The 15668-nt window shown below is 37.8% G+C and overlaps 1 protein-coding gene across 3 annotated transcripts in view; it reads right to left on the bottom strand.

The window, feature by feature from the left end:
- Positions 1-15668, bottom strand: part of LOC121407389 (5-oxoprolinase-like) — a 48435-nt gene that overhangs the window by 10852 nt on the left and 21915 nt on the right. For 2 of the 3 annotated variants that reach the window (XM_041598444.1, XM_041598443.1), the window contains exons 13-24: positions 14828-14940; positions 10976-11146; positions 9911-10187; positions 8985-9161; positions 8050-8187; positions 6796-6906; positions 6209-6310; positions 4301-4475; positions 3614-3723; positions 2762-2983; positions 1272-1406; positions 80-229 (exon numbers count right to left, since the gene is read on the bottom strand). In XM_041598444.1, coding sequence (XP_041454378.1) covers positions 80-229; positions 1272-1406; positions 2762-2983; positions 3614-3723; positions 4301-4475; positions 6209-6310; positions 6796-6906; positions 8050-8187; positions 8985-9161; positions 9911-10187; positions 10976-11146; positions 14828-14940 — 1881 coding nt within the window. Of the gene's footprint in view, positions 1-79; positions 230-1271; positions 1407-2761; positions 2984-3613; positions 3724-4300; positions 4476-6208; positions 6311-6795; positions 6907-8049; positions 8188-8984; positions 9162-9910; positions 10188-10975; positions 11147-13926; positions 14040-14827; positions 14941-15668 lie in introns of all 3 variants that reach the window. The other variant, XM_041598445.1, reaches the window with a different exon arrangement.

Below are 15668 nucleotides of genomic sequence, written 5' to 3'. Positions count from 1 at the left end.
GCTTTGCAAATTCAGTAATCTGAAATTTTTTTATATTTTCTTGTCTACATTATCCCTCCATGCAATATTTCTTGTATACCTGAGAGGCAGCACAGACTTGGAACGCTTTGAGTATGACATCTACAATCCTCTGCGATGTTTCTACGTTACCACCAATGACTGCTGCATTGTGGGTAGGGTTGAGAAGAATACCCTCCGGAATGATGATCTTGATCGGGTTCAGGCAACCCTATCGAATAGATTCATGACAAGAATTTTAATAAAACATCATCAGCATCTCTGTCGTACTAAAATCAATGTATCATTGCAGATAATACATTGGCTGCAGTGTAGTTATTAAACTTGTACTAATGAGTTCCCACCCAATATGGGCTGTTGATGTATTTCTACGGACATATGGTATGATACCAGTTGAAATGGAAAATAGATTTTTTTGTGACATCATAACTTTGGTAATCTGTGGCAGTGTTTACGTGAATTGCGACCTAACCAGTGGAGAAAGATCGTAGGCCGGCATATGTTCACCCAGTCTACACGCAGTTAGTGTACTCATTCTCCTACAGTCTAATACCAAATGGGCTAAACCTATTCAGTCTACTTTCAATTTGGTCCAATTGCAGTTCGGTAAACATTCCACTTGGTCTACTGCCCACTTAGTCTGAATGTCAATTAGTCAAATGCCCAGATGGTTCAATGTCCACCCTGTCTATTAATTATTTGCAGTTTGGCCAAATGAAAATGTGGTTCCTTACACAATTCATCTCAGTGATGCTACACAAATTAGATATCCGATACTACGGGTAAGGGCTTCCCTCTACACTGGACAAAATGGTCAATGGGATTAATAACAACTATAACTAGACCAAATGGTTAGATGAACTGATTGTAGTAATAGTAAAAATAATATCATCAAAGGTAGCATTTCCAGTTCTAAAAACTGCTGCCAGCAGGCCATGTTTAACATACATTCATTATGTTGAAGACCGAATAGGCCAAGACCATGTGGGATGAGACCAAACAGGAAGTAAACAAAGAGGAGGAAGATCAAGGGGGTGTTTCACAAAGAGTTAATGAAGAAAAAATGATATTTATTACATAGTCTGATTGATCGCTATGTGGTAGAGTGTGTCCCATGAACAGGATCTGACCAGTAAGATGCATTATATACTGTACGCAACTGGGAATTGAAGTGCGGCGACTCTAAATTACACTTAAATCTTTGTGAACCACCCCATCCCCCCTCCTGGTGGTAATTATACTGGTTAGCTCACCTGATTGAGTGGTATATCATGTCCGACCATGCATCGTAGACAGTAGATGACTGCTGATAGACAAACAGCAGAGGGTGCATTCAGGTTTCCATAAACCTCAGGCCCGGTACCACTAAAGTCAAATGTTGCAGTTCCCTGAGAACATCAGAATATTGTAGTATAATGAGTTTGTACTTTGAAATTTATTGCTTAGTTTGATCGTAGAGAGCAATATATTTTTTTACTGTTGTTGAAACCAAAAAGCATGTCAGTTTGCTGGGAGCTGCAGTAGTGTGCAGTTGTAAGATGTAAGCTCTGAATAAAGTTACAAGTTACCTTTATCTAAGGTCTGCCATGTTACACCCTTTGAGGTGAGTGTGCAATATGATGCAAAATTATGTCAAAGGTATGAGAGGGAGCGAGAGTGCAAATCACTCGGCAAAATATACTTTTGTGAGAGAATCTGCTGAAAATGAGATGTAAAAGCGACAAGAAGCATGAACCAGGTTCTTGAGAGACTGCGAAATGGCAGGATGCTACCCCAACAAAGCCTCAGTATGCCACAATAAAAGCTGTGTTATTCTTATTTACAAGTGGAATGCCTCTGGCCGTCTCACCTGCATCACGCGATTTAACATAGCAGCAGTGCTGACTTTGAAAACTACTATAACTCGCACAAGATGTTTAGTGATACTTGGTTACTCTTACTTCCACGTTTTATGAACTAGACCAATATACTTTACAGAGATAGGATGGTAATTCAACAAATACCCCCAATGTGGCCAAAGTTCATTGACTTCACATGACCTTTGACCTTGATCATGTGACCTGAAACTTGCACAGGATATTCAGTGATATTTGATTACTCTCATGTCCAAGTTTCAAAAGTCAGATCAATAAACTTGCGAAGTTATGATGGTAATTCAACAGATACCCCCATTATGGCCAAAGTTCATTGACCTTTGACCTTGGTCATGTGACCTAAAATGCGCACAGGATGTTCAGTCATACTTGATTTCTCTTATGTCCAAGTTTTATGAACTAGACCAACATACTTTTAAAGTTATGATGGTAATTCAACAAATACCCCCAATTCGGCCAAAGTTCATTGACCATAAATGACCTTTGACCTTGATCATGTGACCTGAAACTTGCACAGGATGTTAAGTTATACTTGATTACTATTATGTCCAAGTTTCATGAATCAGATCCAAAAACTTTTAAAGTTTTGATTGTAATTCAACATATACCCCCAAATTGGACAAAGTTCATTGACCCTAAATGACCTTTGACCTTGGTCATGTGACATGAAACTCTAATAGGATGTTCAGTAATACTTGATTAACCTTATGGCCAAGTTTCATGAACGAGGTCCATATAGTTTCTAAGTTATGATGTCATTTCAAAAACTTAACCTCAGGTTAGGATTTGATGTTGACGCCGCGGCCGCCGCCGTTGGAAAAGCGGCGCCTATAGTCTCACTCTGCTTCGCAGGTGAGACAAAAACTCACCTTTTCAACGTTGATGTCCACTTTCAGAGCGATTAGCGACCCGTCGTCAAGATGGTCAATGGCAGCAAGGCGGGTTTGTCCGGTCTCTCTAAGGGTCTTTTGACCAATCTCTTTGAGCATGTCCCTGACCGCGATCTCAGCATTATCCTGGATGTGCTTCATATAGGCTTGGATCACTGGCAGGGTGTAGTAATCAATGAGTTGTTTGATCAAGATTATACCCTGAGGAAATACAAAGCAAGGTCAATGTTACAATGGATATCTTGGATGATACTTTCGACATTCAGCCTGGTCAATTAGGTCAGGAAGACAGAAATCCTGGCTATGCTATGGCTGATATGAATGGTGTAGTAATTGATGATTGATGATAAACTGAGGAAAAACAAAGCATCAAAGATGTCTAGGAGGTATGTGATGCCCAGTCACATGCTGAGGTCAAGATCAAATAACTGTAGATGAATTTATTTTTTTCTTAACAATCATATGAATACCAGGTGTATCAACTGTCCATTTCTTTATTTTTTAAACCACATACACATGTTGGTAACAATAATGCATAAAGCGCTTTCATTTATTTGATGCAAGATAAAAGAGCAAGTATAGAAATATGCATCGATCAAGGGCCATGCGGGGAATCGAACCCTGGACATTCATGGTGTGGTCAGGGGCCTTTAGACCACTTGGCCACTGACCAAATTTGATTAGAGCTGAAGAATATCCAGTCACTCTATGTTAAAACACCATGTAAACTTGGGGTACAAATTCTGGTGCATGAACTTGTCTTCATTTATGCACTAAGTCTTGCATAACTTACTTGTCTGCTTAATGAACTTTCTGAATAAATAAGAGTACCTTGTGGTTGGCTGCAACTTGTGCACGGAGGTCACTTAGGTTGTCATGGAGATTCCTTGTCCCGGTGCATCCTGGGTACTGAGCTGGCTTCATTAGTTCTGCTGTCACAGCTGAAATTGAGACAAATTCAATTAGAATTACCTTAATACCTTTCTAAATTAAAAATCATCCCCTCCCCCCCAAAAAAAAGAAAATGTTAATGCTGGATAAACTAAATGAATAGGCAGTTCAATTTAATATGTACACCCAACTACTTATATGAGGGAACTTAATGAAATTATTTCACTCTGCTTTGTGCTTCATATGGAAAGTAATGTAATACTCTAAAATTTTCATGGCCCAAGATTGGTTCAAGAAGTGAAGCAAAAATAGAGGGGGTTGGAAGAATAAAAAGTCTATCATTTTATGGAATTGCCAAAATAATTTATATCGATTTGACTAGAGAAATGTGTACTATCTTGTGCCTTCTACAATTGTGTCTTCTACACCCAGAAAATAAATCACCTTAAAAGTGTTCTCAATAGCATTTTCATAATCCCTTTAATATAGTTCCTCATTATTGAAAATCCATTTCAATAAACCTGTCCATAGAGATCACTTTCTTACAAAACACCTCCTACATTTTCTCCCATGATGATTTTACTTTATACTAGAGATCCTTGCTTGGCATTCTCAACATCACAATACCTTCTTCTTGGAAGACACCTTCTTTGACAAGTTTGAAGGAAAAGAAGACGGCTCCTTCCTCAAATATTGACTTGGAGAATGGAGGCATGGATCCTGGCGAGGCTCCCCCTATGTCTGCATGATGCCCTCTGCTGGCTACATAGAACACCGGACGCGGCTGTCCTGGATAGAATACCTAGAAATTGCCAATTAATACACCATTGACATCTGTTATAAAACCTTGATTTAATAAAGAAGAATGAAACCCCCCAAATCAGTTGAATTCATATAAAGGAACAAATGGAATGCTCCTGGCAGTCTTACCTGCATTACAAAATTCAAGATACATGCAGTAGCAGTGCTGGTTTGGAAAACAACTAAGATGATTAATCATTCACAAAAGACACAATTAATGTGATAATCAAATACTAAGTTCATAGGGACAGTGATTTTCCGCAATTGCGGAAAACGGACGGAATTCACAGAAATGGCCTTTTAAAACGGAAAATTGCATTTCAAAGGGAAAAATGACGGAAAACATACACAGAACATCAACAAAACTACTCCAAAATCTCAACAAAATACGAATATCAAATGGCCACAAAACCTCACAAAACACGATCTCACTTCACCACAATCACGACAAAATCAACATATCGTGACTGCTCTTCACTCTTTCAGACCCGATCGTACCCCTCGCCCCGGTCCTTCCCGGCCGCTCTGGCAGGGTAAGGTCGATCGGCCGTATCGAAATCATTCACATGCAGGTCGTGTTTTGCTGCCCTCTACGTTTGAAAATGTACAGCACGATCTTGAAATCCAAAATGGCAGATAGAATGAAATCGTTGACTGCTCGAAACGATGTCCAAAACCCCCCAAAATTATCTATAAAAGTTCATTCAACAGTGAAATAATGCTAGAAATGTGAAAGGTGAGGATGTATTCATGTTAGATATATGTGTCATAAAAAAAATTTTTGTGCCCGCATAAATCCGATTAGAGCGGATTCTACTGCATTGTTGGTACAAAGACGGATCCAAATTTTGATCAGCGCGGGCGTTAACTTGTGTTATTTCTACTGGATGGGTAAACGAAATTGTCACTTTTCCGTGTGTACAAAGTCTATGGGGAAACGAAATTTCCATTTCCTGACATGCCGAAACGGAATTTAAGATTTTCTGAAACGGAAAAGGCAATTTTTTTAAACGGAAAATCACTGTCCCTAAGTTCATTGACTCTAAATGACGTTTAACCTTGATTATCTGACCTGAAACTTGTGCAAAACGAAAAAGCATAAAGTAGACTAGAAAACTGGTAGTAAACTTTCCAAATCAAATAAAAAAAAACAACATATGACAAATAATCACAAATCAATATAGTAACACACTATTTGGTCAAAAAGGGAGAAAACTGAAAAGTAAAAAATACATTTTAACATGAAAGGAGGGAACAAAAAGGACGCCAAATTAACACAAAAAGAAAAGCGTATTTGATTGGAAAATGGTGTCAGTGATACTCGATTGCCCTTTTGTCCACATTTCATGAACTAGGTACATATACTTTCTGAGTTATGATGATATTCCCAAAAAATTTAGCTTGGTTAAGATTTCAATGTTGAGACCCCCAACATGGTCAACGTCAATTAACCCTAATGGCCTTCGACCTTGCAAGGTGATCAGTGATACTTGAAAACTCTTATGTCCAAGTTTCATGAAATAGGTTCATATACTCAAGATATGACATTTCAACTACTTAACCTTGGGTTAGATTTCAATGTTCTTAACGGCGCCGCTTTCGGAAAAGCAGCGCCTACATCATAATCTCCCTCTGGTATGCAGGCGAGACAAAAATCAAAGTTTGAGGAGGGCTTCACAAGATCGCAACATGGATAAATTGTTTGTTCCATTACTAGAATATCTGCTTTCTTACCGGAGTGATGACGGTGAGATCAGGAAGATGGCTGCCACCAGCAGCAGGATGGTTTGATAAGATCACATCTCCTTCCTTCAAGTCATCACCTAATGTTTCCATCTATAGATAGGAAACAAACATACAAGGGAAATATGTAACATAGGCCATATTTTGAACAGAGGTTTGACTTAATACACCAATCAATTCAATAGATGAATGAATTGCTCTAGTCATTCAATGAATCATTCAATCAATCAATCAAGCAATCAATCAATAAAATCCATCAACCAATTGATCAACTAATTGATCAATCAACTGAACAGACCAACCAACCAACTCACCTAACCAACCACCAGATCACCCAATCAACCAATCATTCATTCAATTCAAGAATCAATCAATCGTTTGAATGAATAATTGAACAAATGAAAAAATAAATGGATGTATGGGTGAATGAATAGATTGATGGGATGAATAAATGAATGTATGAATGAATCAATCGATAGATGGATCAATGGATGAATCAATCAATTAATAATTCAGTCATTCCCTCTTGCAATCAATCCATTCATCCACCTAAAGTACATTCAGTTCTTCTAGAATACCTGATATTGGACAGTCTTTTGCATTGCACCTAGATGGACTGGGATGTGGGGTGCATTCGCAACCAGTCCTCCATCATATCCGAACATAGCACAAGAGAAGTCAAGCCGCTCCTAAACAGCAAAACAAACATTGGAAAAGGGATCTTACTAGATTCCATACTTCCTTACCTTAACTGCAACAGTGATTAACAATGAAAGGGCAAGGGGATGTCTACAAGCCACTGGGAACCCCCATTGCTACATACACCCACTTGATAAAGGAGAGGGAAGAATGGTATGCTGACCAAAAGGGTACAACATCTTCATTATTACAAGCAATGTTTCAATACAACTAAACCTTCACACACCATACAAGTCATTGACAGAAATAAGGAATGGAGCTGAAGCCGGCCATATGATGAATCATCTCAGCAGTTTTAATCCAGCTTCGTGAACATCCAATCTTTCAAATACCACCAATTCTCTGCCATATTTGCGTATGGCATCAAAGTAACTTGTGTGGCCAGTTTCATAAATAGTGACAACTATTCTTACTTTGCCATTATGGAAACTCCCATGGAAACCTTGATAAAAATTGGCTGTTGAGTCATATTGCCATGGTATTTACCAAAGTTAGTTGATACTCTTTATGAAATAGGGCCCTTAAGTTGAAATTCCTTGTCTCGCCCCCAGCCCTGAAAGAAGCTGAGACCTGGGACCCATTTCATAAAGAGTTGCAACGGTTGTAATTTTGCCAATATGACAATCACCGTGGTAACCTTGATTCTGATCGGCTGTTGAGCCCGGTTACCACGGTAACTGCCATAATTGCAAAGTTACAGCAGTTGTAAGTCCTTTATGAAACGGACCCCAGAGGAGAGTTTCATGAAAAGTTTTTTTCAATGATTTTCTCTGACTTATTTGGTCTTGGCCAATCAGATGCATGATTTTCAATAGCTTATAACAATATTCACTAAAGCGTTGTGGCCCAGTGGATAGGTCTTCGGACTTTAAAACAGAGGGTCGTGGGTTCGAATCCCTGCCATGGGGTAATTTCCTTCAGCAAGAAACTGATCCACAATGTGCTGCACTCCACCCAGGTGAGGTAAATGGGTACCGGTAGGAAGTATTTCCTTAAAAAGCTGTGTGCGCTATGAACGCCTAGCTTAGCCGGGTAATATAGGAGCGCCTTGAGCACCTAACAAGGTGGATATGTGCGCAATATAAATACCCTATATCATTATTATAATTGTTTCATGAAATGATCCCTCTTACCTTGATGTTGGTGGATATGGACGTTCGTTGAAGCACTCTACCCATCTGTTCTGCAGTGCTCATGAACCGATGAGAGAAGATGGAAAGCTGGATAGCATCAAGGTCTGTACCAATCACTTTGAGATCATCACTTCCAACCTGATTAGACAATAAGTACATTCTGTTTCATTGGTATATTATACAAATAATGAATGTTTATGAGTGCAATGGACAGAATACTTCATGAGGTGAAAGATGAAATGATCCATTGAACGAGGCGTAGCCAAGTTGAATGGATCATTATTTCATCTTTCACCGAATGAAGTATTCTGTCCATTGAACGAATGAAAAAACATTCATTATTTGGTTTATATGACAACCAAAAAATGATTTTTTCCCCATATGAAATACATGAATTTCGATGCAAAACATGCTCATGCAGCGCGAGTTCGGTCTGTTGCAGGGATTGTGACATCATTACAACATGCGCAATGCTGGTGCATGAGCTGCAGTCTCGGTGCGCAAGTGCAATGGACAAAATCAAAGGGATCCAAAATTGCACGATGAATGGATACAAAATTGCACAGTTGATGACGTCATGGGCTGAATGAACTATATCAAACAACCAATCAAATCACAAGGATCTATCTAGGTGTCATATAAATAATAATAATGATAAAAAATAAGTTATATGCTACATACAAAAATTCCACATGCCAACACAATATGAATCAAACCAGCTACTGTGCAAATTATTTGATTAAAGCACATAATTAAATGTACACAAGGCAAAATACGGAATGACGCGCGAGATGTGCTAAAGGATATACCACAGAGAGGTCCTGCATACCAAGTACTGTATATCCATCTGGATTACGATGAAACTGAAAGAACATAAACTAAGTGTAGACCAATCTGCAATTTACCACATCGAATAGTCATCAATTAGACCATACCTGTATCTTCACATCTCCGTTCTCCGTGAAGGTAGCGACACAGTTATTTTCAACCAGAATAGTACTGTTCTTCTCAATCAAGATGGCGGGGCCTATGATGGTATGGTCACATGACAGGTCGTCAAGGAGATAAACGGCTGTATCCAGCAATCCCTCTTCAAAGTAGCATTTTATCATCTGATGGGAGGGGAGACACACAAAATGAACAATAACAAATAAAATTTCAGTTGTCTCTGCCCTTTAGCTCAATAACATTTCATGTAGATCCTTGATAATCATACAAAATATCTATACATACAAATCAATGCTACATACTTCCTATTAATGATTCAACTTAACCAATTCTACACATATTATGCCAACTTTATATTGCATCAGTATATCTTATTCAATGTTTTAAAAATACCAGAATGAAAAGGATTACGGGATCATTAAAACCGCGCTGTGAATTTAATAATATAACGGCTGCTATTCAATGGAAATTGACATATATCCAACTTCAAATGTAATTTGTTATCAATTGCTTTCTCAACTTCTCAATTTTTTATACACGAATCTAAAAAGGAAAGTAAAGTATGAAAACTCTTCTTCTTCCAAGTATAATCCAACTTGAATATCATACTTATTTGAATAAAATTTTGAACGAGTTAGTTTAAAGATTGCCAGCATCTTTCTCCCTTTTCTTAACTTGTTTAACTTTTTTGAAAAGAGCTTATAGGGACGCATTTGGCAGTGAGATGCCCTATGTGCCTATAAACGTCAGTATTATCATTATTTTCATTGAGAAAACATAGTAAGAAAAAGCAATAATGTTGCCAATTTGAAAATGATCATGGTAAAGCTTTCATTTGATTCTGTTACTCCCTATCAATATCCTGCATTGATTCAATCATGTCATAAAAATATACACTACCATTACACATTACCTTTTCAACCCTTGGCGGAGCTCCTGTTGGATTCTTCTTAGCGTCCAGAGGAATCAACGTTTTGCCCACCCCTCGGACTCGGATATCATCCACACAAACCCTCCTTTCTGGGATGACGAAGCCAAACTCTCTCTTATACCTTGCCATGAAGGAAGCAAGGAAATCCCCATGACTGCTTGTCGAGCCTGTCGCAGGGAAGGACGCAGCGGAACACATGAGGGCGCAATCCGTTTTGTCGTATCGCATGTGGAGGTAGGGTTCAGTCTCTATGTGGTCTCTATGCAGAAGAGAGAGAAAAGGGGGTAATCCGTGAAAATTTGGCTTACCAAAACCACTCTTTATAGGAATATCTAGAAATGTAAAATTCAGATGAAAAAAGATTAGTCCTTTGTCATGATTAATACTGTCCAGATTGTTCCCGAGTATTTAAATCCGAAATCTGCAATTTTAGAATGGATCTCAAGTTCTTGAACACATGTGGAATGGCATGAACAGATATCAGTGGGTTGATTGATTGAGATTTTGTGCACTACCAACACAATGTGTCATGTAAGTGTCAGAGTATATTCTGTAAAGTTCTGTTACATGGTCAAATTTGTTTTATCAATGCTATTAATATCATCTATAGATTGAATTGCGAAGTTAATGGAGATAAGTCCGGTAAATTAACTTTCTATTTCATAGTTATTTTGACATAAATGACACTATCTTGTCGAATACATATGAACATAATTTGCATATCATTAAGGACATTAGCCAAGGGAGACAAGATAATTGAAGAAAATCTCAACATGAAGCAGTAATGTTAGAGTAAACTGCAAATGAGTAAGGGCATTATTAGGGAGTATTACAAACAAAACTGGGTGTTGTGACATGTGCCTATAATCCAATCTATATGAAATTACAGATTGTTGCAGAGCCCTTGTAACATCTTTTGTCAAAGAGTTGGTCATAGTTATAAACAATCATATCTGATTGTAAAAACCCAATTACAAACACTGAACCTTAAAAAAATTCTATCCCCTCCAGTTGATTGCAATAATGATCAATAACTCATACACATACCTTGCAAAGCCTTCCTTTGTGAGTTCCTCAATGCACTGTTCTCTCAACACTTCTATTCGTTCATCTATATGCTTGAATGTTGACGGCCCGTAGGAATCAGCGCAGGGTTCCTGAGTATCGTGCACCACATCAGCCAGGGCCATGCCATAGGCAGAGAGGATACCAGAGTACCTGGAGGAAGAGGGAGAAAAGAGGTGAAAGGATTAATGAAAGAATAAGTAGATAAAGTGAAAGATGGAGGGAAGGGTTGTGTATGGAAAGAGAAAGGAAAAGAAGGAAGGTGTGTCTGAAACAGAAGGAGAAAGGGTGTGGAGGAAGGGAAGATTATGATCAGGAAAAAAAAGGAAAAGAGAAATAGAAGGGGGATAGAAAGTGAAAGAAGAATGACAGTTGAGTTATATTGTGTTACATCCTGATAAGAAATCAACTTTTTTTTTTATTTGATTTGATTTATTTATTTACCAACAATATTTTTAGGTATGTTTCGGTTATGAAAAAATTTGCATAATAGTTACACACACATATAAGAAACATACAATGGTAAATAGGACTAGGATAGTGACTATGACTAGTCGAGCTACATATATTTCTAAATGCAGTAATTTTTAGAGACAGGCATGAATATTTAGCACCCAAACTCATTGTAATTTCCAAGATGGCAATCAAACTCCAACACGACTTAAGAAATCACCATCCAATGAATGTGCATAACACACATATGCAGCATGCGCACTGGAATCATCAATGCCATTTCTGACTTATCTAATGTGGAGAATTTACGGATTACTATCATGGATGAGGATACTGTTCATGTACATCATATATGCAAGTCTGCAGGAAGGGCAGTAGGATGATTATGGCCTTTAAATGAAAATGATACCAACCCACAGTTACATCCATGTTGTATGCAATGATATTCAGTCCCGTCTTGAAACTTCAGGGGCGTTTCCCAATCATTTTTAGTCTGACTAAATATTGCACTTAAATTTCCAGTTGTGTATGGAACAAGGCGCATCATACAAATCATTAGTCAAATCAAGCTCAGAAGAGGCACGTTACTGTTTAATCATCAATGAAATCATGCAATGAATAATATGGTGACATTGGAATTTTAAGCATGACTTAATAGAGGGATGTTGGAAGACATTATACAGTGCGTCCCAGAATAAACGAAACCGAGATTTAACGATCATTTATCATAACTTAATAATAAATAGAATAGACAAATGACCTACCAATTTAAAGCTTAGAATCTCCTCTTTCATCTGATATTACTTAGGTTATTTCTTATTCACGCATGAGTGAGCAAAAACAATTTGAAGAAAGGATACCAAAAACTCATTTGGCGGGGTATCTGGGTTTCAAAAAGAAAACCACATTTCTGAAAAGTTCAATATCTGCTCTTTAATTTGGTACCTAAATTACAGAAAATGGTCATTTGAAATAAGGCTTGTATTTCCATAATTTCATGAGATAAACGTGTTTTCACCGGTTTCCCACAGAAGCTTTCGCATGGTGAACAAAAGATTTAATGCATGGCTGATCGTCAACACAACAGAGTGTCGAGTGAGTTTGAAAGCCAGCCTGGAGAACCTCTTCATTTTATGAAATTATTAAAATTCAAGCCTTATTTCAAATGACCAGAACTTTTTTATTTCTTGACCATTTTCTGTAATTTAGGTACCAAATTAAAGAGCAGATATTGAACTTTTCAGAAATGTGGTTTTCTTTTTGAAACCCAGATACCCCCCGCCAAATGAGTTTTTGGTATCCTTTCTTCAAATTGTTTTTGCTCACTCATGCGTGAATAAAAAATAACCTAATTAATATCAGATGAAAGAGGAGATCCTAAGCTTTAAATTGGTAGGTCATTTGTCTATTCTATTTATGATTAAGTAATGATAAATGATCGCTAAATCTCGGTTTCGTTTTTTCTGGGACGCACTGTATATTGTAAAAAGCAAACTTAGCTTGTGCATGAACAAATGGGGGATAAATGTATAAAGTTTGTACCAATGCACACGTTCCGTCCATAACGTACCGTTGCACGGTCAGAAACACGGTGACGTTGCTATGAAAATTAAAATTCAATGCATTGCGCTTTGTAAATGCAGGTGGAAAAATTGGGCTAAATGCACATTTGCTGCTGAAGATCAGATGCGAATTCGAGGGATTTTGCTTTTCGCTTTCAATAATTTTTTTTTTCATAGATTAACATAGGAAAACAGTTCATATGCCTTGTTGAATAGAGCATCTTTCTTTCACATTATGCGAAATATTGCACCATGCCTATTAGCTATTGGAAATACTATCAATTGCAAATTTTAGATGCAAATGCAAAAGTGATCAATCAATTTTAACAAGTCCCCCTCCCCACTGGGACTGACAAGTTTCAAAATGTCCAAGGATTGTTAAGGTTTAAGTGAAAGTCTGATTTGGGTTGTAGCAGCAAATATTCATTAGTGAATATTAAGGCTACGTACTTTAATGACATGCACACAACACGGCTATTGATGATTGCTTTATTAATACATACATCATTGCAGATGATTAGAGGCATTTTATGAGAGCCATTGACTTGACTAGATGGCAAAATATTTTTTCTTGCCATGTCAATTCATAAAAAGTTAAAACTGTCATTGGGAAATACATTATCTTGCAAAATTGACATACATGTTTGTATGTCATCAACATGGTAAGATACACTACCTTGCCAAATCAACTCATTAACAGCTGTATGTCAATGTGACAATGTATGTGGTGGATGTTATCTTTCCATGTCAACATACCACTTTTTATGAGTCAACTTGGCAAGATGACATAGTAAAGACATGACAAGATAAAAAATCTTAACATCTCGTCAAGTTGATGGCACTTTATAGCTTCTGTAGCATTTTGCTTTTGATATCAATGGATGCGTTGTCAGCTATGGGTGGTCATCCAGTACCTACCTATGAATAAAAATAGTACCAACCCCTAATGACCTGGCCATAGCACAGGCATGTTGACCCCCGGCACCGCCAAAACAAGCGATCACATGACAGGAGGTATCATGACCAGCTCCCTGTCAAACATAGAGTGAGAGAGATATCTGATCATAATTCAGGGTCATGGGGGTGAAAGGTCATATCCCACAGCCCTTCCTGTAGATCCTGACATTGATGCTTCTGACCTGTAGTCCTCTGACAATAACATGCATGTCATCAGTTTTAAGTATGGAGGGGATTTGAACAGAAGAAGCCGGCAAACAACAGTTTCCTGTTAATGTGATTTGGCAATATTCAAATAGGCCATGCATATGCAATCCCACTATCAATAGAGCGTTCTCAGATGACATCACAATGGTAGGCATAACAAAAGGAAACCTCTGCATCAGATCTTAAATTGGTAACAGCTTGAGGCACAAAAGTTCAGTTTTGTTTGTCCACCAACGTGTCTACTTCTGGGAAGTTCTAGGACAGCATTCGCCTTAACCTGTTTAGAAAGCATCTAACTTTTCCTACAAAGAGTCACCCGCTAACATGTTCCTAAAATTTATGTACGGTGCTACTGCCCACATAACTACTCATCCATTGTTCATTATATAAAAGCATGATGCAATGCTGAAACTTTTGTTTTTACCTGAACTTATTCAAGAGTTGCGATGAGCTCTGAAAAGATTTGACAAAACAATAATTCAAGAATATGGCACAATTCTACAATTTTTTGTCATTTTTTTGATAAAGCAGTTGTGGAGAAAACATGCCTTTATAGCGTTCAATGCCATCCATGCTTACAAACTGATGACATGCAATGAAACAAAAACAAACCTTGGGATACATACCAAGGGGATTCCCCCTTAGCAGTGCCTACCTGTGTATAAAGACGGTTGACATACCCAGAGATCGAGCTATTGCACAAGCATGCTGGCCTCCAGCACCACCGAAGCAGGCCAACACATGAGCAGATGTGTCATGGCCTTTAGCCTAGTTATTGGACATACATGTACATGACATTACACATACATATGTAAAAAATATAAGGACAGTAGTACTTGCATTCAATATTGAACATTGTATTGATTTGTATATATTGTTGCTTTTTTTTAAGTAGATATAAATTGTAAAACCAAAAAATACTGTTAATGCGCCATTGTGGGTGTCAAGTTAGGGTTATTCGTTATTTGACAATCAAAGAGTTCATACACTTTTTCATTCCATAGAAGTTTAAAGGGGCTGTAACACTTAACAATTATAACAAAATATGCCTAATGCATCGTCTGGAGGGGGGAGGGCGCTCACGTATATGGCAGTTTGTTTACATGCGGGCCACCCCCTTTTTCACATCTTGCCAGCCATTCATTCCCAAGCGTATTATTCTTACATTTTTTTCACTGAGCAACTAGTTTTCTCTTGTTCCTAAACCCCTCATTACTGATGTCAATTCTCAAGACCCCCATTCACGTGTTAAGGATATGGGTTCAGATGTTCAGGCTACAATGGGATCCAATAAAATGACCAGAGAAATGTTTGAATGTATAAGTGAAACTTTGTGCAAACAGAATCTGGTATAAAATGTGCAGTGCTCAGAAGTGAGCAAAATAAGCATGGCATTTCAAACAAATGTCAGGTAAGACAACATGATTTCACAAAGGCTAAAGTATTCTTGACGATGTGGTGATTAAAACCTTAATATAAAGAATTTCTCAGGAAAT

This window comes from Lytechinus variegatus, chromosome 2, assembly GCF_018143015.1.
Source record: "Lytechinus variegatus isolate NC3 chromosome 2, Lvar_3.0, whole genome shotgun sequence".
Lineage (NCBI taxonomy): Eukaryota > Metazoa > Echinodermata > Echinoidea > Temnopleuroida > Toxopneustidae > Lytechinus > Lytechinus variegatus.
This window is presented reverse-complemented; position numbering and strand designations above follow the sequence as displayed.